Source organism: Camelus dromedarius, chromosome 4 (assembly GCF_036321535.1).
Source record: "Camelus dromedarius isolate mCamDro1 chromosome 4, mCamDro1.pat, whole genome shotgun sequence".
NCBI lineage: Eukaryota > Metazoa > Chordata > Mammalia > Artiodactyla > Camelidae > Camelus > Camelus dromedarius.
In genome coordinates, this window is record NC_087439.1 from 3,886,944 (window position 1) to 3,914,483 (window position 27,540).

Consider the following 27,540-nt stretch of genomic DNA (forward strand, 5'->3'; position numbering starts at 1 on the left):
TCCTTCCCAAGCAAGGAACCCATGAGAGCCGCCCCCAGATGGGAGCCACAGCCTTTTTATAACCTAATCTTGGAAGTGACATCTCATCACGTCTGCCATAGTCTGTTCATTAGAAGTGCCACTAAGAGTCACTAAGTCCAGACCACACTCAAGGGGAGGGGCTCATACGAGGGCCTCTGTCAAGGTGGTGAAGGCTTTGGAGGCCATCTTAGAGGTTGCCCACCATACTGGGTGCTGCTGGGACCACACTTTAAAAAATCCTGCTCTAATTAATGGCCTCAGAACAGAGACCTTTCTTCCTGAGCAAATCAAAGCTCCTTGGTGAGTACATGGATATGTGACCCTAGTAACACCTCCAGGATGGGATCACGGATGGGAAGGGAGCTGACTCTTTTCTATTAAGCGTATGAGGGAAAAAAAGCAAAATTTTGCACTTAGGACACCAGTCTTCAACCAGAATTCTCTCTAAAGGCCCATAACCAAGCTATGGAAATGATAATGTTCTAAAATTCCAATAAAGCAGAAGTTGAGGTTAAAAGCATCACTGAGGGAGGGCATCAAGGGGTCCCAGCCAACAGCTCGGGCACGAGCTGGTAGAAGGCTAGGGGATGGTGTATTGGAAAAGTACAAGTTTTCTTTTGGTTTGAAAATAAGTGAGCTTGTGTCTGGTGCCAGTAAGCAGCGTTTGTCTGGAAGCCCCAGCGTGAGGGTGGCTTGGCTTCCTTACCAACGGCTTCATGGCATTTACTCACTGAAAGCTTTCGGAGGCAGCTTCCTTATGTCATGTGCATAAAATGCATAACATGGAGTCTTGCATAAAGATGTGCTCAGTTACCATCTATCCCCTGGGACGGGGGCGGGGGTGGAGATTTTGAGAGTTACAACAGAGTCTGAGGCGTGGTCCTTGCTTAGTTATGGAGATGTTATTTCCACCTACAAAGCAAATGTAGAATTTATACAATGTGGAATCATGAAAGGACATGGGGTTTAAAATCAGAAGAACTCAGAGCTACCCTGAACAATGTAGGGGCAAGGGGCGCCCACCCTCTGTGAGGTGGAAAAGCCAAGGAAAGCTTAACCATCAGCCCTGCACATTCACAGTTCCACATCCAGGGATTCAGCCATCCTTGGATCATGTAATACTATGGTATTTACTATTGAAAAAACTGTGCATATAAGTGGACCCATGCAGTTCTAACCCATGTTGTTCAAGGTTCAACTGTGTAATGACACTCACAGCTATGTGAACTCAAGCAATCACTTAAGCCAAGTTTTTATTACCATATTTATAGGATATGGTTAATATATTACTATGCCATATGATAGCATACTATATACTATAATATTATGGATAACAATATATCCATAATATAAAGCTGTTTCACAGTGGAGTTGAGGGGAGAGGACTAAGTAAAAGTACTTTTTAAACTCAGAGCAATATTTGGGTGCCAATAAAATACACAGTGACTCTCAACCTTGGCTCCATATTAGAACCACCTGGCAAGCTCTGAAAAGTCCCAGTTCCCAGGCTGCACACCAAAGCCATTATGCAGTAATGATGCCTCCCCTCCTTCCTGTCCTCTGCCGTCTTCTCTTTCTCCTTATGTGTGTATGTACATACATGTATGTATGTCTACATTTTTTAAGGCAGACGCTTGAAACAGTTAAAAGAGATTTCACCTTTGTTTCCACCAAACAGTACACACAAAGTGCTTGGAGGTGACATTCCAAAGAGGGGCTGTGAAAGGGGTGTCCACCGGGGTGGGACTAGGGTGGGCGGCGTCAGACCCGAAGAACACGTGCTCCCAGCGGGATGGGTTGATTTCAAAGCACAGAGAGGTGGTCGCGCAACACCAAGGCGAAGCGTCCTGTCAGTGGGGACAGCTTTTACTTTGAAAGTCAGTTAGGATGCCTGAGTGAGTAACAGCAACTGGGACGAAGTGATGGCAGCAGAGCCAAGGTGCAGTGTGTACACATCTAGTTAATGTCTGTGCCAAGAAAGAATAAGTGTTTCTGTTCTCAGGGGTATTGTTGAAGCAAGAGCTTTCTGCTCCAACCACTGACCCTTAAAAAGTCTTTCTAGTGAGTGTGCCAAGTTCAGTAGTTACTTTCCAGACCTTGTTCTTTTATCAACGTAGAAGACTTGATTTTTTGAAATATTTGAAAGAGGTTTTTACAGAAACTAGATTTGTTTTGTTCCTGATCTTCACATTTTCCGAAATTACTGTGAACAAAGTATTTCAATGGAATCTGTATGTTGGGGATTAACCAAAAAACATGGGATCGTACCCAAAAGAAACTGAACAGGGGAAGGTCACTGTGTGGTCAGCTGACACATCCTCCTTTCTGTTCTCTAGGACCACATGCCGGGGGAAAAACAGCCAGGCAAGATGCCCCGTTGCTCCCACAACCAGAAAGCTTCTCACATGGAGCCAGCTCCGAGGCTGCTCTCGCCCCCTGGGATGGGGACTTGGACTCTCCCCTTCGTCTCTGCAGAGGACGTCCCCGGAGAGACTCCTTCACCACCCCGGAGCCTCCTTCAGCACTCACACGTCAGTTTAGATGACCTGTGGCTGGAGAAGACGCAGAGGAGGAGGTTGAAGAAGCAGGCGCAGGTCGAAAGGAAGATGCACGCACATAAAGACGGAGTCCAAGTAAGCTACTCACACACCATCATCATCCGACTTGGCCAGGCACCCACTCTTCCAATGCAGCTGCTTTCCCTTCCTGCCCCTCCCCCGCCTCTGCCCCAGGACAGCCTGCAGGAGACACACTTCACAGTGATGTGTCCCCCTTGTCTCTGCAGTGTGTCTCTGCCTGCATCCAGCCCTGTGCAAGGCAGGGGAGCAGAACTGAAGAATTGGAGTCTGTCCTCAAGCCCCTTCCATAGTAATGACCATTTAGGGGGGACCTCCTCTGTGTCAGTCACTGTTGTTAGATCCTGGACAGCATGTGCTCTCATACTCATAAAGGTGCATGGCATTCTGATATAACAATCATGATTAAATTAATTAAGCAAAATTGTATAAAAAGAATTAGGTTTTGTCTCTAGGGACATTTTGACACCATGATTTTTGCATGAAACTGTCAGCTGTTTAACAATGACTTAATAGTTTATGAAGCATACCTTTTACCCAGCCCCTGACTCTATTTCTTGGTCTTTCCCTTTATAAAGTGGCAATATTTTTATTATCAAATATTCGTGAAGTACACATCCCTGAGCCTCCCCTCGCCCCTGAATACCCACTTGATTCTACTGAGGTGAAATTCACATAACATAAAATTGACCATGTCAGAGTGTACAATGCAGTGGCATTTAGTAGATTCACAAGATTCTGCAGGCATCACTCTGTCTAGTTCCAAGTCATTCTCATCATCTCAAAAGGAAACTTCATAGCCATTAAGCAGTCACCTCCCATTTCCCCTCCCCTGACCCTGGTGAGCACTAATCTGCTTTCCATCCCTATGGGTTTATCTATTCTGGAGATTTCAGGTAAATGGAATTACAATATATAAACTTTTGTGCCTGGCTTCTTTCACATAGCATAACGTTTTGGGAGTCCATCTGTGTGGTAGCATACAGCAACACTTTATTCCTTTTTATGACTAATATTCTACTGTATGGATATGTTTTTGTTATCCATTCATCCATTGATAGACATTTGGGTCATCTCCACCTTTTGGCTGTTGTAAATAGTGCTGTCAGTAATATTTGTGTATGAGCTTTTGTTTGAATACATGTTTCCATTCTTTTGGGTATATACATAGGAGTGGAATTTGTTGGTAGTCTATGCTTAACTTTCTGAGGAACTACCAGACTGTTTTCTACACCATTTTACATTGTTCTTTGTGTTGTTCTGTTTAAACACCATCCTAGTGGGTCAGAATGTACCTCACTGAGGTTTGATTTGCATTTTCCTGGAGACTAATGCTGAGCATATTTTCATATGTTTGTTGGCCATTTGTATATCTTTTTTGGAGACACGTCTATTCAAGTCCTTTGCCCACTTTTTAATTAGGTTGTTTGTCTTTTTGTTGCTCAGTTGTAGGAGTTCTTTATATATGCGAATACTAGACCCCTATCAAATAAGTGATTTACAAATATTTTCTCCTACCTGTAGGTTGCCTTTCACATTCTTGATAGTGTCTACTGCTGCACAAAAGTATTTAATTTTGATGTAAGTCAATTTACCTATTTTTAATTTTGTTGTTTATGAAATTACTGTAATGCCTAGGAGTCCACTGTCAAATCCAAGGTCATGAAAATTTACTTTTGTGCTTTCTTCTATGAGTTTTTATACCTTTTGTTCTTACACTTAGGTTTTTTTTTAAATTCATTTTGAATTTTTGTGTTTTGTGGGTGGTAGAGGTCCAACTTTGAACTTTTCCATGTGAATATCTTGTTGTTCCAGCACCATCTCTGTTAAAGAGACACTTCTTTCCCTCATTGAATGATCTTGGCACCTTCCTAAAAAATTAAATGACCTTAGATGTATAGGTTTATTTCTGGACTCTCAATTCTATTCTGTTGGTCTTTATAATCTATCCTTAGATCAGTATCACACTGTTTTAATTATTGTAGCTTTGTATTAAGTTTTGAAGTTGGGATGTATGAGTCCTCTTTGTTATTTTTCAAGATTATTTTGGCTATTTGTTAATCTTGCAATTCCAAATAAAGCTTAGGTTTTATTTCTTGAAAAAAAAAGAGAGGCCATTGGGATTTTGATAGGATTATACTGAATCTATAGATCACTCTGGAAAGTATTGTCTTCTTAACAATATTAAATCTTTGAATCCATGGATACAGAGTGTTGTTCCATTTTTTAGGTGTTTCTAAACATCTAAAAACACTGCTTTTAACAACGTTTTGTAGTTTTCACTGTACAAATCTTAACATATCATTGGCTAAAATGTTTCCTAAGTATTTTATTCTTTTGATGGTATTGCAAATAGAATTGTTTTGTTAATTTCATTTTTGGATTGTTCATTGCTAGTGTATAGAATTACAATGGATATTTGTGTATTGATCTTGTACCCTGAAAATGTGCTGAATTTGTTTATTAGCTCTAAGAGTATATTTTTGTGTATTATTTAGAAAGTTCTATATATAAGATATAGATCCTGCACATTTAAAAATTTTATACTTTTGTATTTGATTTTCTTAGGAATTATTATAAATGGCATTATGTTCTAAACAACTTGATTTTTAGTACATTGAAATACTATGGATTTTTATGTGTTGATATTATATCCTGTGACCCAGATGAATTCACTTACTGGTTCCAGGAATTTTTTTTAAAGATTCCTTGGGATGTTCTGCGTACACAGTTGTATCATCTGCAGTTGGGGACAGTTTTATCTTTTCCTTTCTAATTTGTATGTTTTTTTCCCCTTGCCTTATTGCAATGGCTAGGAATTCCAGTACTGTGTTGAATAAGAGTGGAAAAAGTGGATATCCTTGTCTTATTCAATGTCTTAATAGAATTAGTCACAATCTTCCACTATTAAGTATGATGTTAGCTGTAGGGTTCTTATAAAATTCCTTTCTCAAGTTGAGGAATTTTCCCTCTATGCCTAGTTGGCTGAGAATCATGAATGTGTGTCGGATTTTTTTCAAAAGCTTTTTCTGTTGTCAATTGACGTGATCATTTTATTTTCTTCTTTAGCCTCTTGATATGGTAGATTATATTATTAATCAATTGTTGGTATATTGAATCAGTCTTGTATACCTGGAATAAATCCCACTTGGTTATGCAGTATACATGGAATGAATAATTTTTACTCATTCCTGGATGAATTTGCTAACATTTTGTTGAGTTCTTTTGCATCTAAGCTCATGAGAGATATTGAGCTGGGGTTTTCATTTTTGTACTATCTTTCTATAGTTTTGGTATCGGCATAATGTGGACCACATAAATTGAATTGGGAAATATTCTCTTCTTTACTATATTCTTCAATAGATTGTGTGAAATTGGTTTTCTTTGCTCTGAAGTCTAATTTGATATTAATATAACCACTTCTTTTTTTTTTTGTTAATGTTTACATGGTATACCTTTTTTCTTCCTTTTACTTTCAACCTGTCATTGATCTGAAGTGGATTTCTTATAGGTAGCATTGATGGATCTTTTAATATTATCCACTCTGCTCACCTTTGTCTTTTAATTGGTGTATTTTGACTATTAACATTTGAAATTATTGTGTTAGGGCTTAAGTCTGCCATTTTATTATTTGTTTTCTGATTGTTTCTTCTGTTTCTCAATACTTTTTTCTGTCAGTTACATGAACAGTTTTTAGGATTCCAGCATAATTTGTTTATGGTATTTTTGAATGTATTGTTTTGTATGGTTTTCTTAGTGGTTGCTAAAAGTATTACATAAATGCATAATTTATCACAGACTACTCCTGTCAGCATTTTACCACTTCTAATGCACTGTAGTAATCTTATTTCCCATCCCCGCTATTAAAATACAGTTGTCTTGTGTTTTCTGTACACACATTTTTTGGAAGTACAATTGACTTACAATATTATGTTAGTTTCAAGAATACAACATAGTGATTCAATACTTTTATAGATCTTACTTCATATAAAGTTATTATAAAATATTGATTATATTCTGTGTACTGTACACTATCTTCTTGTATCTTTTTTATAATTGAGGTATAGTCAGTTACAGTGTGTCAATTTCTGGTGTACAGCATAATGCTTCAGTCATACATATGCATACATATATTCATTTTCATATTCTTTTTCATTAAATGTTACTATAAGATACTGAATATAGTTCACTGTGCTATATATAAGGAATTTGTTTTTTATGTATTTTTATATATAGCAGTTAATATTTGCAAATCTCAAACTCCCAATTTATCCCTTCCCACTCCCTTCCCCACTGGTAACCATAAGATTGTTTACTATGTCTGTGAGTCTGTTTCTATTTTTCAGATGGGTTCATTAGTGTCTTCTTTTTCTTTTTTTAGATTCCACATATGTACCTCCTTATACCTTATTTATTTTATACCTAGTAGTTTGTACATCTTAATTCTCTTTCCCCTATCTTGCCCCTCCAACCCCTCTCCCCACTGGTAATCACTAGTTTATTCTCTGTATCTGTGAATCTGTTTCTGTTTACTTATATTCATTCCTTTGTTTTATTTTTTAGATCCCACATAGAAGTGAAAATATGCAATATCCATCTTTCTCTGTCTGACTTATTTCACTAAGAATAATACCCTCCAGGTCCATCCATGTTGTTGCAAGTGGCAAGATTTAATTCCTTTTTATGGCTCAGTATTATTCCATTTTATATATATATATATATATTATATATATATATATATATATGGAAATACATCTTTATCCATTCATCTCTGCTACTTAGGTTACTTCCATATCTTGGCCATTTTAAATAACACTATTATGAACGTTGGGGTGCATATATCTTTTTGAATTATCATTTTTCTTCAGGGAGTTCTATGGTTTTCAGTCATATTTAGGTCTTTAATCCATCTTGAGTTTATTTTTGTATATGGTGTGAGGAAGTGTTCTAATCTCATTCTTTTACATGTAGCTGTCCAGTTTTCCCAGCACCACTTATTGAAGGGACTGTTTTCTTCCCCATTGTATATTCTTACCTCCTTTGTCATAGATTAATTGACCATATGTATGTGGGTTTATTTCTGGGCTATTTATTCTGTTCCATTGATCTATGTGTCTGTTTTTATGCCAGTACCATACTGTTTTGATTACTGTAACTTTGCAGTATAATGTGAAGTCAGAGAGCATGATACCTCCAGCTTTGTTCTTTTTTCTCAAGATTGCTTTGGTTATTTGTTTTTTTTTTTTTGTCATTCCATACAAATTATAGGATTATTTATTTATTCTTGTTCTGTGAAAAAAATGTTATAGGTATTTGATAGGCATTACATTAATTCTGTAGATTGATTTGGGTGGTTAGGTATTTTAACAATATTAATTCTTCCAGTTCATGAATATGGGATGTCTTTCCATTTGCTTGAATCATCTCCAGTTTCCTTTATCAATGTCTTATAGTTTTCACAGTACAGGTCTTTCATCTCCTTGGTTAAATTTATTCCTAGGTATATTATTCTTTTTGGTACAATTGTAAATGTGATTGTTTTCTTGCTTTCTCTTTCTGATAATTCGTTACCAGTGTATAGAAAAGCAACAGATTTCTGTATATTAATCTTGTATCCTGCAATTTTACTGAATTCATTTATTAGCTCTAATAGTTTTTTGGTGGAGATCTTAAGGTTTTCTATACAGAGTATCATGTCATCTGCAAATAGTGACAGTTTTACTTCTTCTCTTCCAATTTGAATGCCTTTTATTTCTTCTTCTTGTCTGACTGCTATGGCTGGGACTTTCAATAGTATGTTAAATAGAAATGGTGAGAGTGGGCACCCTTATCTTGTTTCTGATCTTACAGGAAGAGTTTCGAGTTTTCCCTATTGAGTATGATGTCAGCTGTGGGTTTGTCATAAATGGCCATTACTACTTTGAGCAATTTCCCTCTATACGAACGTTACTGAGAGTTTTACCATCAATGGATGTTGAATTCTGTCAAAAGCTCTTTCTGCATGTATGGAGGTGATTATGTGATTTTTATTCTTCCTTTTGTTCTTTCTTAAAGCCTTGGTTGTACAGGAGTCTTTCTGCTAATTTCCAGTAAGTTTTCAGTGAGAATTGTTCCATGTGTAGATGTATTTTTGATGTGTTCATGTAGGGATCTGAGTTCCATGTCCTCCTACTCTGCCATCTTGACTGATCCCCTTATCCATCATTTTGTTAATGTGATGTATCACATTGATGGATTTGCAGATATTGAACCATCCTTGCATCCCTGGGATAAACCCCACTTGATTGTGGTGTATGACCCACTATGTAATGTTGAATTTGATTTGTTAATATTTTGTTGAGGATTTTTGTATCTACATTCATCAGAGATATCAACCTGTAATTTTTTTTCTTCTTTTGTAGTATCTTTGTCTGGTTTTGTTATCAGGGTAATGCTGGCCCTGTAGAATGACAATTGGAGTGTTTGCTCCTCTTTAATTGTTTGGAATAGTTTGAGAAGGATAGGTATTAACTCTTCTTTAAATGTTTGATAGAATTCCCCTGGGAAGCCTTCTGGTTTGGGACTTTTGTATGTTGGGTGTTTTTTGATTACTCAAACAATTTCAATACTAGTAATCAGTCAGTTTAGATTATCTCTTTCTTCCTAATTCAGCCTTGAAAGATTGTATGTATCTAGGAATTTAACCATTTCTTCTAGGTTGTCCAGTTTGTTAGTGTGAAGCTGTTCATAGTATTCTCTTATGATTCTTTGTATTTCTATGATATTGGTTGTAACTTCTCCTCTTTCATTTCTAATTTTATTTATTTGGGTCCTCTATCTTTTTTTCTTAATGAGCCTGGCTAAAGGCTTATCAATTTTGTCTATCTTTTCACAAAAAACCAGCTCTTGGTTTCATTGGTCTTTTGTTTTTTTCTTTTCTTCTTCTTCATCTTTTTTTTTTCTTGATCTCCATGTTGATCTTTATTATTTTCTTCCTTCTGCTGACTTTGTTCTTATTTTTCTAATTCCTTTAGAAGAAAGATAAGGTTGTTTCATTGTTTCTTTAAGATTTTTCTTGTTTTTTGAGGTAGGCCTATATTACTATAAACATCTCTCTTAGAACTGCTTTTGCTATGTCCCAAGATTTTGGAAGGTTGTGTTTTTACTTTCCTTTGTCCTCAGGTATTTTCTGAGTTCCTCTTTGATTTCTTTATTGACTCATTGGGTTTTTAGTAGCATGTTGTTTAGTCTCTGTGTGTTTGTGCTTTTTCCATTTTTCTTCCTGTAATAGATTTCTACTTTTATACCACTATGGTCTGAGAAGATGCTTGATATAGTTTCTATCCTCTTAAATTTGTTGAGACTTTTTTGTGGACTAGCATGTGATCTACTCTAGAGAATGCTGAAAAGAATATGTATTCTGCTGTTTGGGGATGGAATGCCTTCTAAATATCTATAATTCCAACTGGCCTATTGTGTCAGTTAAGGTCACTGTTTCCTTACTGACTTTCTGTTTGAGAATCTGTCCATTAATGTAAGTGGGCTGTTAAAGCCCCGTATTTTTTTTTTTATCATTTTCAATTTCTCTTTTTATGTCTGTTACATAATACAGTATTATTAACTATAGTTGCCATGCTGCACCTTACATCCGATGACTTACTTATTTTATAACTGGAAGTTTGTATCTTTTGACTCCATCCACCCATTTTGCCTACCCACCAACCCCTGCCTCTGACAAGTACCAATCTATTCTCTGTACCTATTAGCTTGGCTTTTTAAAAAATATTTCACATACATGTGAGATCATAGTCTTTCTCAGTTTGACTTATTTCACTCAACATAATGTCTTCAATGTCCACCCATGTAAAATTTTAATTTTAGTGATTATATTTTGCAGCTCTAATGTTTCCATTTTATTCTTTTTTGTATCTATTTCCCTACTGTTATTTTCCTTTCATTTCAAGAGTGTTCACCCTTACTTCTTAGAGCACAGTTACATGAGCTTCTTAAAAATCGTTTATTATCCCAACAGTATTGTCATCTTGGTGCTGGGATCTGTTGATGTCTTTCCCTCATAATTTACTGAGATTTTCATAGTTCTTTGTATATTAAATAATTTTGGATTATATCTTCGGCATTTTGAATATTATGAGATTCTGGGTCTTGTTTAGTTCCTATGGAGAATGATAATTTTTTTCAGATCCAGTTTAGGCTACCAGTTCTAACTGGCCTTCAGGGGCTATGTTTCTTATGTCAGTTCAGTTTTCAAGGTGTTTTCAGTGCTACTTGGATAATGTGGCTCACCCAGTGGCCAGTCTGGGACCTGTAAAATGTTCTGCTCCATAATTGGGTTCTCAAAGACTTTAGTTTAGGGTCAGATCCACCCAGGCACAGTTTGGGCATTAGTCCAGGAGTTCATAAACAACTTTATGGTATCATTTACTTGATCTCATTTCTGCATTCTTCCAGCAGTTCTTGGCTTCCAGGAGTCCCCCCTTCCTGGTCTTTTTGCTAGAAAGCAAGGCTTTCGTTTGCCTACTCTGCCATACACTTCCTGCAACTACGTCTGCCTCTGGAGCCAAGTGACAGGAAGACAGAGAAAAGAAAAAGGAAACAGGAATTCTCCCCTGTGCTCTTGGGACTACAGTTCCCCTGGTCATAAAGAATTCCCTCCCTCAGAGTTTTAGGTCCCTGCCTGGCCATCACTGCCATAGTATAATGGGGTTTCCTGGGAGTCTGGGATGAGAGGAAATGACAATGTAGAGGATTTCCCCTAGTTATTCATACCCTTAGGGGCCCCTTTCCCGTCTCTTTAGATGAGAGAGGGCTTCTTTTGGAGTATTTTTTGTCCACACCCAATTTCAGGCTGCTACTGAGCTCATGCCAGAGGATGCCACCAAAAGGAAACTCACCACAGGATTAGTGTAACTTCAAATACTAGTTTCCTTCCCCAACACACCTGCTACCATTGACTTTCAGAGTTTCGGGGTAACTGATTTATACATCTGTCCAAGGTTTTTAGTTGCATTTAAATGGAAGAGGTGGAGTCAGGTGTCATACTCCATTTAATCCTTGTTTGTGTATTTATGTTTCCAGAAACCAAGCAAAGAATTCTCTAAGCACTTTTTTCTTAATTGTGTGGAATACAAAGAAAGTGGAACATTTATTTGAATACATACCATAATTTTTAAGTAAGTTCAATAACTTTATAAAGTGGACAAAATCTGGAGGGACCAAGTTTATTTCTGGACAATAGGATAACAAACAAAGGACCAATATCCTTGCCCTCCCAAGACGCATGCAACACTGGCCCTTACTATGTGAAGGGTAAGATCTGTCTTATAGTTATGAGGTGTCAGGGACTTCTTGGGTTGCATTTGAATTAAGCACCCCTACAAGGATATAGCTAAAATGAAGTCTTGCTTTGGGAGAAATGTCAGGCTGTGTGGACGACCAGCTGGGGTAATTTGGGGGTTTGAAGACCTTCTTGACAGTCCTCATTTCACACGGTTGAATGACAGCCTGTTCTGCCCCAGTTGCCACATATGGCCATAAAGTTTGCAGACTACTGACTCCAATAGCAGCCTTTTGTTTTTTCCACGGATTTTGGAGTGAATGGCACCTCCTGGAGCGGTGTGCATTTTGGCTGTGTGCTTGGCTCACAGCAAAAGTCCTGGGCAATTAGAAAAATTAGAATGCAGCAATGACAATACATCATCTCTTTTCTTCATTTACTCTCTGCCTCTTTCCTCCTCTCCCAGTGTTGGAGGAAGATGACCGTTACCTCTCCAGAGTCTTTGAATCTCCCTAGAAGAAGCCATCCATTCTCCCAGAGTGCCCCAACAGGACTGGACCGCGTGGGCTGGCCAGAGCACCCACCTGACATTGGTGAGTTCCATGCCCCTCTGTTTTGTTTCACACTCTGGTGTCCTGGCAAGAAGGACAAGACAGGTGAGCATGTTGCTGACAGCTATGGTTCCTTGTCTGGCAGAAGTAGCTTGAATGTGTGAGAGATAAACTATTGTCTTTTATCCCTTCAATTAGGAAGAGGTCCCCAGCATCCAGATGAAGAGAATTCTTGGTTTGGGAAATATTCCATTATTTTATCCCTAAACCTGGCTCCATTCATTTATTTTGAGCAGAACTACTGACCATCCTTTGAGTCTTACAGTAGGATATAACTTGCAGAAGAAACAATTACAGAGAGAGTTGGCTTTAATCTAGTGATGAGACTTGGGTGCCTTCCCTTTTAAGGGACAAGCCTCTTCCTTGAGTTTTAATGCAGTTTCTCGGAGTGCCTTTCCCAAAACTATGGCAAACAGCATCACATCACATATTTGTCCCTAAAAGGGCTGATTTTTGTGCCAGTAAGAAGCTGGGTCCCAATGTGAGCCAGGATGGGGCCTCCTTATGCACCACCTTTCCTGGACCTGGCCCAGGAGGGGCTGGACATGATGAAAATGGCCAAGGGCTCCTGGTGCAAGGACAGATGTGGGTCTCAGGTCTTGAGCAGGTAAAGTTTATGTGAGACAGCAACCTTGTGGTTTAAAGGCATCCTGCTGGCTGAAGGAAAAGGCCAAACCTGGTGTTTGAAAAGGATAAGGAAGAGTAAAAAGGCCTAGACAGGGCTGAAGGAACTAAATAGCTCCACCTGTCAAATGGGTACTTTGTCCAGCTTGGGAATAGGGACAGGGCTGGCATTCAAGGATGTCTGTAGTTTGGTCCTAATGAAGTCAGCAAAAGATGTTACAGGGGGGTGGTGGCGGAACCGTGATCATCAGAGGGTGGCTTACACTGTGCTGAGGACTCAGGCCTGATGCAGACGTGAGTCCTGAACTCTCGACCTGACTCAGTGCGTACGGGGAGCAGGTCCTGGGGGAGCAGGTCCTGGGGGAGCTGGCTACTCAGATTAGCTGGCAGCCAGGATTGTCCATTAGCAAATATCTGTGCTAAAGCCGCATTAGGCAGTGAACTTTTACTCTCCCCACATGAGGCTGTCATCTCCAATTCACAGTAAGCCAAGTCACGAAAAGGTGTCTGACAACTGTGGAAAAAATCCTTTCAAGGGAAAAGATATTTCTAATAGAAGCTCTTCATTTTTCCAGGGATAATCCTCAAAGCTGGTTTTGGTTTTTCTGTTAGAACCTTCTTACAAATTCAAGCTTAATAATCACATATTCCTATTTATACAGATTACTATGAGGGGCTAGCTTGGGTCTCTGTATTTAGCTTAGAAAAGCTCTCTTTTTCTTTTAATTATTGCTTCTGCTCCAACTGTTCTATTCCAAACTGTGGGGTTTCTTTCTACAAATTGTATTTCCAGGTTCTATCCTCAGAACCTTGCATCATTTTCATTATTTTACCCTTTTCTCCTCAGTTCTGGGAGAATTTCTCAGTTTTTATCTTCTGCTTTGTTTTTCTGGTTTTACCTCACCTGCTGTTCATTGACTTCACTGGGATTTGTGATTCAGTGATTACGTTTTTAATCTCCATATAGTCTTTCCAATATCCTCATTTATTTTTTTAATGGTGGTACCAGGGATTGAACCCAGGACCTCGTGCATGCTAAGCATGTGCTCTACTATTGAGCTATACCCTCCCCTCTCCAATGTCCTCTTGAAAGTTGGAAATTTTGTGACGTTTTCCCCTGTTCACATTTTATTTTTTTAGTTCTAATTTTTTAAGTTGAAATCAATAGAATGTAAAGATAGATCTTAAAGGGACCACATATTAAAAAGCTCACAAATTTTTGAATACTAATATGTAGTCATGTTGCTTAAATCTCACGTTACTGTTAACATTTGCACACTGCAGTTTTGTTGATGTTAAAATTTCCTGTTCATATTTTATAAATTCATTTCCAAATCTGTATGTTTTTCTTTAACGGTGGTTTTTTTTAATAGGTGAAATTTCTCTATCAGCTTATCTTTACAGACATCAGTTCTTCCCCAGCAATGGCTTGTTGTCAGGTAGCACTGGAGACAACATGCTTTCAGAGATTGTTACAGGTTCCTCTTAAAATCCTTCAAGCACAGCTGAAGCAGGAAGTGAAAAGTTAAGCTTTCCTGTAACATGTACCACGGGTTCAGGCACCTTGCAGGGAGCTTAAGTGGTCCCAGTGTGAACTCTGCCTCTCTCCAGCACTTCTTCTCCATGTTTGGTGGAGTAGCCAAGAATCAGCCTGATGTGGGAGCATGCTACCCTCTGCCCTGCAAGTTGGTGCCCAGGATAAACTCCACCACACCCACTCCTCTCTGAGTGGGGCCAGCAGAGGCCGGTTATGACTGTGTGAGCCCCCAGCACAGCGGCCACACACAGCATCATGTGAAGCCCTCTGCACCCTCCAGAACCCATGCCTGTGACTTAGCAAGGGTTTGTAGGATTTTACCAGGAATTTCCCTCTGGTTGTATAATTATTTCAAAGCTCTAGGTCACTTCTTTCTTCAAGCCAATTTTATGTTTATTGTACCTTGTGGCTGATTGGTGGCTGACTCCCCTAGTCTAGATTTCCATGAGTAGAATCATAAAGGACTGGTCTTTTGTGACCGGCTTCTTTTGCTTAGAATAATGTTTTCAGGGTTCATCCCTGTCATCATGTTTCATTCCTCTTGATGACCAAATAATATTCCATTGCATGGATATAGGACAATTTGCTCAACCATTCATCCATTGATGGACATTTGGATTTTCTCCATGTTTTGGCTATTATGAATAATGCTGCTGTGAACATTCATGTACAACTTTTAGTGAAGACATTTCACTCATATACCTGGTAGTAGACTGTCAGGTCAGGCGTTAACTCTATGTTGAATCACTTGAGGAACTGCTAAACTATTTTCCAAACCAGCTGCACCATCTTATGTTCCCTCCACCAGTGTAATTTCTCCAACATCCACATCCTTACCAACACTTGTGGTCAGACTTTCTGATGCTAGTCAAACTAGTGGGTTAAAGTGGTATCTCACTGTGTTTTCAATTTGCATTTTCCTTTTCATGAGTTTATTGGCCATCTGTATATCTTCTTTGAATAAGCTGTCTATTCAAATCCTTTTCTCACTTTTAAAACTGGGATCTTTGTCTTTTTTATTGAGTTACAAGTGTTTAAGTGCAGGATACAAGTCCCTTATCAGATACATGATTTACAAATATTTTCTCCAATTCTGTGCGTCGGTATTTCACTTTCTCAGTGGTATCCCTTGAAGCACAAAAGTTTTAAAACTTTGATGAATTCATTTAATCTATATTTTCTTTTGTTGGTCCTGCTTTTGGTGTCATATCTAAGAGTCTTCTGCCAAATCCAAAATCATGAAGATGTACCATTAGTTTGTAGTAAGTTTCGAAATCAGGAAGTGGGGTCTGCCTACTTTCGTTTTCTTTTGGGGGAAATGTCTTAGCTGTTCTGAGTCCCTTGCAAGTCCAGATGATTTTTAGAATCAGGTTGTCAATTTCTACACAATTTTCAGTTGAGATTCTGATGAGGATTATACTGAATCTATAAATGAGTTTGGGGAGCACTGTCATCTTAATAATGTTGAGTTTTCTGATCCATGAACATACGGTTTTTCCCCATTTATTTAGATCTTCTTTCATTTCTTTCAACAACATTACATTTTCAGAATACAAGTTTATACTTCCTTTGAAAAATTCATTCCTAAGTATTTTACATCTTTTTGATGCTTTGTGAATAAAATTGTCTTCTTAATTGCATTTTTCAGACTAGTCATTGAGAGTGCATAGAAATACAATTGACTTTTGCATATTGATCTTGTATCCTGCAACCTTGCAAAACTCATCTATTAGTTCTGTTTTTTTTTTTTTTAATGGATTCCTTAGGATTTTCTACATACAAGATCTTGTCATCTATAAGCAGAGATAGTGCTACTTCTTCCTTTCCCATCTGGATGCCTTTTTTTTTTCCCCTTGCCTAATTGCCCTAATTAGAGTCTCCAGTACAGTACAGTTGAGTTAAAATGGGAACAATGGACATCTTTGCTCTGTTCCTGATCTTAGGAGGAGAGCATCCCATCTTCACCATTAAGAATGATGCTATCTGTGGGTTTTCATAGATGCCCTTTATTGGGTAGAGAAAGTTCTATATTCTTAGTTTGTCCAGCTTTTTTTTTTTTTAATGAGAGATCGTTGGATTTTGTCAAATACTTTTCCCATCTATTGAGGTAATCATGCAACTTTTATTCTTTATTCTGATATGGTGTGTTACATTACATTACAATTGATTTTCAGATGTTAAACCATGCTTGCATTTCTGAGGTAATCTGACTGGTCAAGATGTGTAATTTTCCTGACACCTTGCTAAATTTGGTTTACTAATAGTTTGTTGAAGATTTTTGCATCCACACTTATAAGAGATATTGATCTATAATTTTCCTTTATTTTAATGTATTTGTCTAGTTTTGGTGTTAGGGTGCTATTGGCTTCATAAAATAAGTTGGGAAATCTTCCCTCCTCTTCTGTTTTTCGCAATAGTTTGTGAAGAATTGGGATTCATTCTTTTTTAACTGTTTGGTAGAATTCAGGGGTGAAACAATTCAAGGTGTGGGCTTTTCTTTGTAGGCAGTCTTGTTATTACTGATTCAGTCTCTTCACTTGTTATAGATCTATTCAGATTGTCTGTTTCTCTTAAGTAGGTGTTGGCTGTTTATGTTTTTCTAGAAATTGTCCATTTCATCTAAGTCATCTAACTAGTACAACTATTTGTAGTGTTCTTTTATAATCCTTTTTATTTCTGCAAGGTCAGAATCAATGCCCCACCTTTCATTTCTGATTCTAGTGATGAGTCCTTTTCTCTCTCGGTCAGACCAGCTAAATGTCTGTCACACTTTGTTGATCTTCCCTAAGAACAAGCCTTTGGTTTCTTTTATTTTCTCTATTTTTTCTCTAGTCTCTATTTCTCTATATTTCTGTTCTCTATCATTTCTCTATAAAGTCATAATCTGTATTGTTTCTTCTTTATGCTTGTTTTAGGTTTAGTTTTGCTCCTCTTTTTCTTGTGTCATCAGGTTCAGATCCAGTTGTTGATTTGAGACTTTTCTTCCTTCTTAATATAGGTATTTACAGCTATAAATTTCCCTCTGAGCACTGCTTTAGCTGTCTCTCATAAGTTTTGGCATATTTTGTCTTCATTTTCATTTTTCTCAAAGTATTTTCTGATTTTTGTTTTGGTTTGTTCTTGGACCCATTAGTTATTTAGGAGTTTGTTAATTTCCACATATTTGTGAGTTTCCCAAATTTTGTTATTGATTTCAAATTTCACTCCACTATGGTCAAAGAACACACTTAGTGTAATTCCCATCTTTAAATTTTATGGAAGTTTGTTTTATGGACTAACATGTGGTCTATCCTGAAGAGTGTACATGTGTGCTTGATAAAAAAAGTATATGCTGTTGTTGTTGGGTGGTGTGTTCTATATATGACTATTACGTCCAAGTGGTTTATAATATTGTTCAAGTCTTCTATTTCCTTGACCTCTGTCTAGTTGTTCTATCCACTGTTTAAAGTTAGGTGTTGAAAGGTCCAGCTGTCATTGCTGAATTATCTATTCCTCCCTTCATTTCTATCAGTTTTTGCTTTATGTGTTTTGGCACTTTGTTATTAGGTGTATATATGTTTGTAATTATATCTTCCTGATGGATTGACCCTTCTATTGTTATAAAATGCCCTCCTTTATCGCTAATGTGTTTTGTTTATTTTAAAGTCCATTTTATCTGATACCAGCAGAACCACTCCAATTTTTTTGTGGTTGCTGTTTACATGATATATCTCTTTCCATTGTTTTACTTTCAACCTATTTGTGTCTTTGAATCTAAAATGTATCTCCTATAGACAACATATAGGTGGATTATATTTTTTATCCACCTGACACTTTTTTGACTGGATTGTTTAATTCATTTACATTTAGTGTTATTATTGCTACATTTGGATTTACATCTGCCATTTTACTTTTTGTTTTCTATATCTTTTCTATTCCTCTGTTTTTCCCTTATTACTTTTTTTTTTTGCATTGAGTGAATATTTTCTAGTGTAGCATTTTAATTTAATTAATTATTCTTTCACTATATTTTTGAGTATTTTTTAATGGTTGCTCTAGGGTTTAACATATATATCTTAACTTACCAGAATCAACTTCAGATGTATACTAGCTTAATTCCAGTAACATATAAAAATATAATTGCTCTATAGCTCTATTCCTTTTCTCCCCTTTGTGGTATTATTGTTATATAGAGTATATCTATTACAAACCCAGCAATGCATTGTTAAAGTTATTACTCTACCACTGCCATTATTTTCCTAGACATTACAGCTTTGCTCCCACCTACCTGCTCTGTGCTATTATTAGCAGATATATTCCACATACATTGCATTTCTTTATGTTGTAGGCCTAACAATACATTATATACATACTATTTTATATACTTTTTTAAAATCAATTAAGAGAAGAAAGGAGAAAATAGGAATTTATATTATCTTTTATAATTACATAATTACCTTTACTAGTGTTCTATTTTTGTTCATGTGTATTTGAATTATCATCTGGGGTCACTTGCTTTCAGTCTGAAGAACTTAGGTATTTCTTGTAAGTTGGGTCTGCTAACAACAAATTCTCTCAGAGTTTATCCGAGAAAGTCTATTTTGCTTTTGTTTTGGAAAGATAGCTTTGCTAAATGTAGGACTCTTGATTGAGAGAAGTGTTTTTTCTTTTAGTACTTTTAATGTTATCCCACTGTCTCTGGCCTGTACAGTTTCTGCTTAAAAGTCAGCTGAGGTTAGGTATCATTTTCCTCTTGCTACTTACAGGGTTTTCTCCTTGTCTTTTGCATTTTTAGTATGATGTGTCTGTTTGTGGGTATCTCTCCATTAATCCTACTTAAAATTTGTGCAAAATATGTAAGTTTTGTTTCTCAGTAAATTTTGCAAGTTTTCAACTATTATTTATTTGAATATTTTTTCTTCTCCTTTCTCTCTCTGGTACTCCCATTATCCATATGTTGGTGCAGTTAATGGTGTTCCTCATTTATCTGAAAGGTTTTCTTAAACCTCGGGAAAAAAAGTAAATAAGCAGCCATGCTTCAAACAAGAAGTCATAAAAATTATAGTTCTCCTCCTCAGCTCATTCAGCCCCACATTGCTAATTCTTGTTCTGCCTGAATCCAGTTTTCCCATTAATTCTGGAAATTCTTACTGAGTTCAGGTTTAGGATCTTAAAGTTATCAGAAGCCTGTACTTGTCAGAAATCCTTTCCATGAATCTCCTTAAACTTTTGCTGGAACACTTTTGCTGGAACACTTTTGCAAAAGTATCTGATAAAACAATAACTGTAAATGACAGACTTTAAAGTTCGAGTTCATTTGATAACGAAATGTAGTTATTTCGTGATGTACAACATTTTAAGATAACTGGAATTATGACAATATTATACCAGGACATATTAGACTTATAGGAATTTTACACAGTTTCTGGAATGCTTATAACATACATCTATACATATACAACATAAAGAAGGCTTTACTTCTTATTTGACAATGCTTCCATATAGTTTAATATATAAAATAAGCTTAATTAGTTTAACATCTCCCTTTTTATAAAGAGAGAGAACACACCTTTTGAGATGTTCCAGGGACCCTCCTGAAAATTGCAAAGTTAGTTTGAGGTCAAAAAGACTTCATTTAGAATCTGATATTGGGAAGTTTGTTGAAAATATCAGAAGTGTGAAAAACACTTGACTAAACAGGATCAGATAATTATGTATCATGATAATATGAAATTATGAAATGATACTTAATTATCCACTTTCCCAGAGTGACAATAAAAGATTTCAAGGCAGATCCAAAAGGTTACATGGTTGTGAGCAAAACCAATCAAAGATCTGATAAAGCTCAGGAAGAAATTTTGATAAAACACAGAATATTTGTTTTCTAAGCAGATATTACTTAAAAGCCTTTCACACTAACAAGAGCAGGCTCATAGTACAGGAAAACTTTTGTGCTTTTTAGCAAGGGAAAGAAAGTTAACTTTCAGTTTTACATAAGTACTGACATGAAACCTTATTTTTAATACTCTTACAACATCTATCCAATTTTAACCAGCTTGGTTGCACACAGTATAATTCTCTTTCTCTTGTCCCACCTTTCTATTTAATTTGTCCGTTACTCTCCCCTTTCTCACTTTGAAACAACCAGTGTTCACTTGGGGACAAACTTACTTACTTTTCCCTTAACAAAAATGCATCCTTATAGCTCAGACCTTTCTTAGTCAAAAACAAATTATATTTTCCTTGCATATGGGATTGTTCCCTTTACTATTTCTAGTAGCTTTAATTACATCTATTAACTAGAATTCTTAACCCTTAGAAACCTTAATTTCTAGTGCAAACTAAGTAAGCAGTTGTAAACTGTTAGACTAGCATTCTTTAGATTGGCACATTTATTAATATATTTCATAATTTCTAAAAACATATGCTTCTTCATAATAAAACAGACTCATGTTTACTAAGAGATCCAAATATCTTTAGTTTCTCTGTAACAAGAAGCTTAAATTAGGTAAATCTATGGCTGGTAATTAATGTTTCACTGTTTCATCTTATCTGGAGATGATTCAGATATTCAGTGAATTTCTATCATTTAAAGTAACAAAACTCTAAAGTTTCAAGTTACCAAAAAGCATTTGGAAGCTATTTTTCAGGACACATATCATAAAATAGAATTATTGCTAGAAGCTTTATCTATAAATATACACTCTTATTCCACTTACATCTATCTAAATCATTTGCTCCCAACAATTATGTTTCCATTACTCACAAAAACTTCATGAGGCAATAGACAAATTCTAAGTTTTTTTCATCATTGTTGACATATTTTGTAACAGAGATAACATGAATTTGACTAATAAACCTTAGCAGAATGAAAGTTATCTGCATAATGGTCAATGTTGATAACCCTGAAAACATGTCTGCTTTAATTAAACCTCTGAACTTTAACTTTAGTAATGAATGTCTTCTCAGATCACATGAACCTGACGAGTAGCTGGGTTCGTTTCTGTTATATTTCTGAGAAATACCCAACCCTTGATTTATATCAGCGCTTGTTTGTTTTTAACTCAATAGAATAGATCTTTTTTACAAATTAATTTCATAATACCACATAGAGGTTGAAAATACCACACATCACCCACACACATGTATGTATAAACTTAGAGATGCAAATAGAGACCTCATAGCTCCATTTAAAATTTTCAGCCACAAAACAGGTATGATAATGTAAAATTCACTGTTTATAAAAGAACAGTTGGAGTAAGTTCAAATAGTTAAAGCTTTTTCTACTAATATTTGCAGAGATGACAAGATTTTTTTTTTTAAACTATGGTGTCCATTTTTTTTTTTTTTAATGGTGGTACTGGGGATTTAACCTGGGACCTCACGCATACTGAGCATGCGCTCTACCACTTACGCTATACCCACCCCCCAACGTGATTTTTAATTTGTCTAAATTCAAATGACCTTTCCCCCTTTCACTCTCCTGGTAAGAACAGCCTCTAAAGTTTGTGCTTTAAAAGAACGGCCTGTAGAAGAGTTAACATTTACAGCTCAAAGGCACAGAGAAAGAAGCAAGTTCCTCCCAGGACTTTGGTTTCCTCAGGCCAATATTTACAAGTCTTTAGAGATGAGTAGGGGAGGTTTTGGGGTTGGTTAACAAGGATTTCTGGACCCACACCTCTGGTTCTGTAAACAGTAGATTTGTAAAACAAGGAGAGCTGTTTTTAATTTCTCAAAGAATTGTGTTGCTGCCTAAATTGTATTAAAGGACTGTCAGACCCATCCATCTATGCTGCAATGGTTTCCTTTCTCTCTCGGTGCAATTAGCTTAGGAGAGAGGGCCTGAAAAATTCCTATCAGGCTTTAAACATCAGCTTCCTATTTAGCCAAATTTCTGATCACAGAGTTGAAATCCTTTCAAATATCTTGTCAGGTTTTGGCCGGAACAAACAGTAAATATTTCTGGCAGTACTGAGCAGCCCCTAAGATTGAGGAGTTTTTCTCAAAGAAGATGCAGAAAATATTATCCTCCCAAAATCTTAGCGCCACTTCCAAAGATAGACAAAAGAAAGAAAGACTAAGGTGATGACAAACCAGGAGGTAACAGTTGTCCCCGAGAGAGAAAGGATCAATAACCAGTGGGTCTGGGTTTGGACAGGAGGGGACATGAAACTTTACTGTCCTCTCTGGACTGGGCACTACAGACAGGGGTCACTGGGATGAGCACTCAAATAGAAGAGGATACAGGGAAGCAGCAGAAATTACATCAGTCTTGCTGTGTTTGTCTTGTTTTGTTTGTAGGTACCTCGTGTGCCTTTAATTTTTCATTAGCATTTCCCAACAAGTATTTTAATGAAGCTATTTTGGAATTTTGAAGGCTTTCGGAGGTTTCTGGAAACCAATTAAAATAAGTTAGCCCATTCTGCTGGTTTGTTATGGGAGCCCTTCCTTTAAGTGCACTCCTTAAATCCTCTTGCCTAGCTGGGATGCTCTTCATCGTGTCCATTGTAATTCTAAGGTGTCTTTAGTTATATTTTGCCATTTTAAAAGATGTCTACAGCTTCCAGGACCACAGCTCTTAAGACATAAAATCAAGCAGTTGTGCCAGAAGATGGTGTGCTGAACTCCTTGGATGTAACTTTCAGTTAGGCCCTCGGGTTTCTGGGAGCCAAACTAACACCTAAGAGGGACACGCGGTGGGGCAGGGACCTGTGGGGAGTTTCACAGAGCATCTTACTTCGTGGAAGTTGTCTTGAGGCTGTCACGTGACCTCGTGTCAATCTGATCTGTTCCATGACCAACGTATCCTATCACAAGTCTTCTTGAGGTGGCAAGTGCTCCAACAGCCTTTAAATGCCCACCAATTTTTGCAGTTTTTTTGGCTCCCAGGATCCCTGTTACCAATAGCCTTCCCTGAACCCAGTCCAGCTCAAGTTGGATTCAGCTGACCCTGGACTCAGTCCAATCACAGGCCTAGTCCATTTTTAAGTTGGATGCAGTCTGACTTCAGCTGGTAACCACCAGCAATAATTCCCATAACTGGACTGGGGAAAGGGATTGAACTAAAAGACCTCAAAGGGGGATGGCAGACTGATTCCAAACAAATGGGGAGCTGCAGCTGCCACCAGCAGTTCCCAGTGTGGAATCTTGGGAGGGATTCCAAATAAATGGGGAACTTAGACTCAACCATCAACAGTTTCCAATGTGGAATCTGGGTGCAGAGCCTAGGACTGGGTTTCCAGTTAAATGGGAAATTGTGGTCCAAACAACCAGTAGTCCCCAGTGTGGAATCTAGGGGTTGGCAAAAGAACTGAACCAGTAAACCCCAAAAAGTGGAGACTGCAGGCTGATTCCAAACAAATGGGGGACTGAAGCTGCCACCAGCAGTTCCCAAAATGGAATCTGGGCATCTGGGGACAAAACCAAGAGCCGGGGTTTTCAAATAAATTGGGAACTGGCTAGGAAGCCAATTAGACTGGGAGCTCGATGCAAAGAAGGCAGAGGTCAGGTAGGAATCTGCCCACTGCCTTGGAAACAGTGAGAAAGACAATGAACTTGAAAAGGGGCTCATGGGTATCACACACTTGTGTTTCTCACTGTCCCAGGATGCAGTCAGAAGTTTGCTCCAGATCCCACTGCTGCCACCAGATCCTGAGGAAACAAGGTTCAACTTAGTAAATTTGAGATCTGACTGACTTTGCTGACTGATTCATGAATGGGGCAGCGTGCCGTCTAGCAAGTAGAAAGGTGCGCTGAGGACCTGCACAAACTGGAAGGTTTTTATAGGCGGAAAGTGGGCGGGACAAGGAATTTAAAAGAGTAGATTACTTCAGACAAGGCTACCCTCCCTTAGGGGAAGGCAGGGAGTCAGGCAGATGACTTCAGTAGTGCCAACTAGGGGATTTCAGACCGATGAGTTTAAAAGTCCTGGGAAAGGCTGAAACTGCAGTTAGGGTACGCGTCAACTCCTGGTGGGGCTTAGCGCAACTGTCTCCATTTTGGGCTTGTTGTTTCTTCTTATGGAGTGTTACCATCCCTTCCTTCACATTTTCAATCATGGTTTCCTTAGCTCTATGACCATGCTGATACTGGCTCCCTTGCATTCTTCTTATGATAAATCTGCCATCTGGTCGCTCACAGGCAGTTTCTGTTACCTGCTTTTTTCCCCACTGTATGGGTCAGACTTTCCTGTTTCTTTGCTTGTCTCATAATTTTTTTGTTGGAAACTGGATTTTTAGAGAATAAATTACAGCAATTTAGGGTGCTGCCCCCACTCTGGGCTTGTTACGGTTATTTGCTTATTCATTTAGCAATGGGGGAACTGTTTAGTGAAGCCTCTTTCCTCTCCCACAGTGTTTTGCTTCTGACATTGCCCAAGGTCACAAGTAGTAAGGGACAAAACCAGAATTTGAACCCAGATCTCTCTGGCTTTAAAGCCTAAGCTGTTTTTTAAGCCTTTTTAAAACTTAAGCTCTTTCCCACCCAACAGTGCAGGAGACACTGAAGTACGGGATTAGTGCAGGAGAGTCAGGGCAGAAGCTGACTTCTAGGCTTAGACAAGCTTCCGTCCTTCTTCTGTGTCTGTTTCTACAGTTGTATTGTACCTCCTATTTTTCTATCATTGAGCCGGCCTCAAGAAACACTGAGCCTTCTGTGCTGACCCTTCTGATAAAGACATTCTATCACTGTTCATTCATATGTAAACAGATAGATATTTATCATTATAAACCTGCCATATGATACCATATGATGGGAAAGGAACCAGCATCTCCTGTCTCTAATAGTATCAGAAATGGAGCCTTGGCAGGGAGGGTACAGCTCAGTGGTAGAGTGCTTCCTTACCACGCACAAGGTCCTGGGTTCAATCCCCACTACCTCCATTTAAAAAATAAATAACCTCCCCCACCAAAATTTTTTAATTAAAAATTTTTAAAAATAACAAAAGTAAGTAAACCTAATTACTTCCCCCTCAAAAAAGCTTAAAATAATAAATATTAAAAACAAACATTTTTGGGAAAAAAATGGAGCCTTTATGTTTTATGAGGAAAAAATTCTTCCCATAGCAGGAGCGGAGTGAGGAGGTATGTCTCACTGCACCAACTTTTGTCCCCCGAGATTCCCTGGACCTCGCAAGCATTCATTTCAGCTGCCATCACCCTTGTGGTCTTAAGAACTAAAGACCCCTTTTGCATATCAGGACTCAACGAAGACACTCCACTCTTCCCTGCAGTACAGCTGAGGCCAGGCTAGCTGGTTCAAATAAAACCCCAACTGAAGATTGAAAGGAGAAATGGACTCAGAAAAAGCATGGTTCGTGGCTGTCTGGCCGCCACAGGCTAGATCCGCTAGGCTGCTGCCACCTAGAGGAACTCTTCACTTGGGATCATACGTCACCTTCTCAAAGTCCTGACCCCAGAGCCAGAGCGCTCCCTTCTGCCTAGCTGGCCCCCCCCCCACTCAGTTCCAGGCCCTCACTCATTCCTCCACAGGCACTCACTGGGCACCTAGCCTGCAGCAGATGCTCTGCACACACTGGGGACACAGTGGTGGTATGGAGCCGCTGCCTTCACAGTGCGTAGTCTATGGGGGTGGAGGTGGGGGTGGAGCAGGCATCAGATAAACAAGACGCTAACAGATAGTAATAAGTGATGGGAAGGAATCAATGAAGTCTCACTGGGGAGGTAACATTTACTGATCTCTGAAGTTTGAGGAGCCAATACCTTGAAAAGCAAAGAGAACATTCCAGGTGAAAGGAAAAGTAAGTGCAAAGGCCCTGAGGCAGGAAGGAGACAGCAAGACAGCCCTCATGGCTGGAGTGCAGAGAGCAAGGGAAAGGGAGAGAGGACAGGAGGTGGAGAAGAGAGCAGGTGAGAATGCACGGGGTTTTGCAGGTCTTGCTAATTGTGAAGAGAGACTGCTGAAGGGTTTTGGTCAGGAGCATGACCTGGTATGATTTCTGTTTTAGTTCAGAGCGCTCTCTCTGGCTGCTCTGTGGAACAAGAGACTGAAGGCTTTTTCCAAACACAAGATGGTAGCAGTAGCAGCAAAGTAACAGAGAGAAATGGACACCTTTGACACTCATTTTGGAGGTTGAAGCCACAGACTTGCTGACGGATTGGGAGAGGGTCTCCTGATTTGTGATTCACGCCCCCTGAGCAGTTCTTCCCACCCACAGGCCTCAACAGGACCACTGGACAAACAGACGGTGACTACTTGTAGAAAGCTGCACTCAGGAGCAAGGGGGAGTTGGGGGAGTGCTAGTCCCCCCAAGGACAGTAAAGAATGGAGGCAAGGGTGGGAAGTGTGCACGCCAGGTATGGAATGATCAGGAGCACACACAGGTTCCCCCAAAGGAGTAGACTGGGTGGAGGGGGGCGCCTCCAGGTGCAGATTTGGCTGAGTCACGCTGCAGTGCCCATCATTGAACACCCAACACACTGCGATTGCCTTAGACTCGTACAGAGCTTTGTACTTCACATAAACACCGGCATGCGTCGTCCCAGCCCCCGGAGCTGTTAAGGCAGGTGTTATATGAGGAAAGAACAGAGGGCCTGCAAGGAGAAGAGATGATACCTACAAAAAAGCAGGGTCCCTTATGAGCTAGGAGACCTCATGGCTCAGCCAAGGAGCTGGGCTCCATTTCCAGCTCCTAAATGGAGGAAATGAGGACCCTAAATGGAGGAAAGAGGAGAGAACAACTACTTTTCCAGCATCCACCCCCATAATAGCTGGTGTGCTGGGGCGTGGCAAGGGCCTCTCAGTTCATCCTCACTGCCTTTAATACCTCTGCTACTTTACAACCAACTCCCAAGGGCTTGGAGGGGCTGTGATGCTTGGGGGTGAGAAAGTAGGGAGAGGAGGGTCCAGCAGCCCTGATCAGCCCTTGTTAGTCCATTTTAGGACTTCCTCTCACCTCTC

General features: G+C 38.6%; 1 protein-coding gene across 1 annotated transcript in view; it reads left to right on the forward strand.

The window, feature by feature from the left end:
- ARHGEF4 (Rho guanine nucleotide exchange factor 4) overlaps positions 1-27,540 on the forward strand; it is a 200,632-nt gene that overhangs the window by 102,645 nt on the left and 70,447 nt on the right. The window contains 2 exon segments of the mRNA XM_064484658.1: positions 2,358-2,654; positions 12,338-12,464. Coding sequence (XP_064340728.1) covers positions 2,358-2,654; positions 12,338-12,464 — 424 coding nt within the window.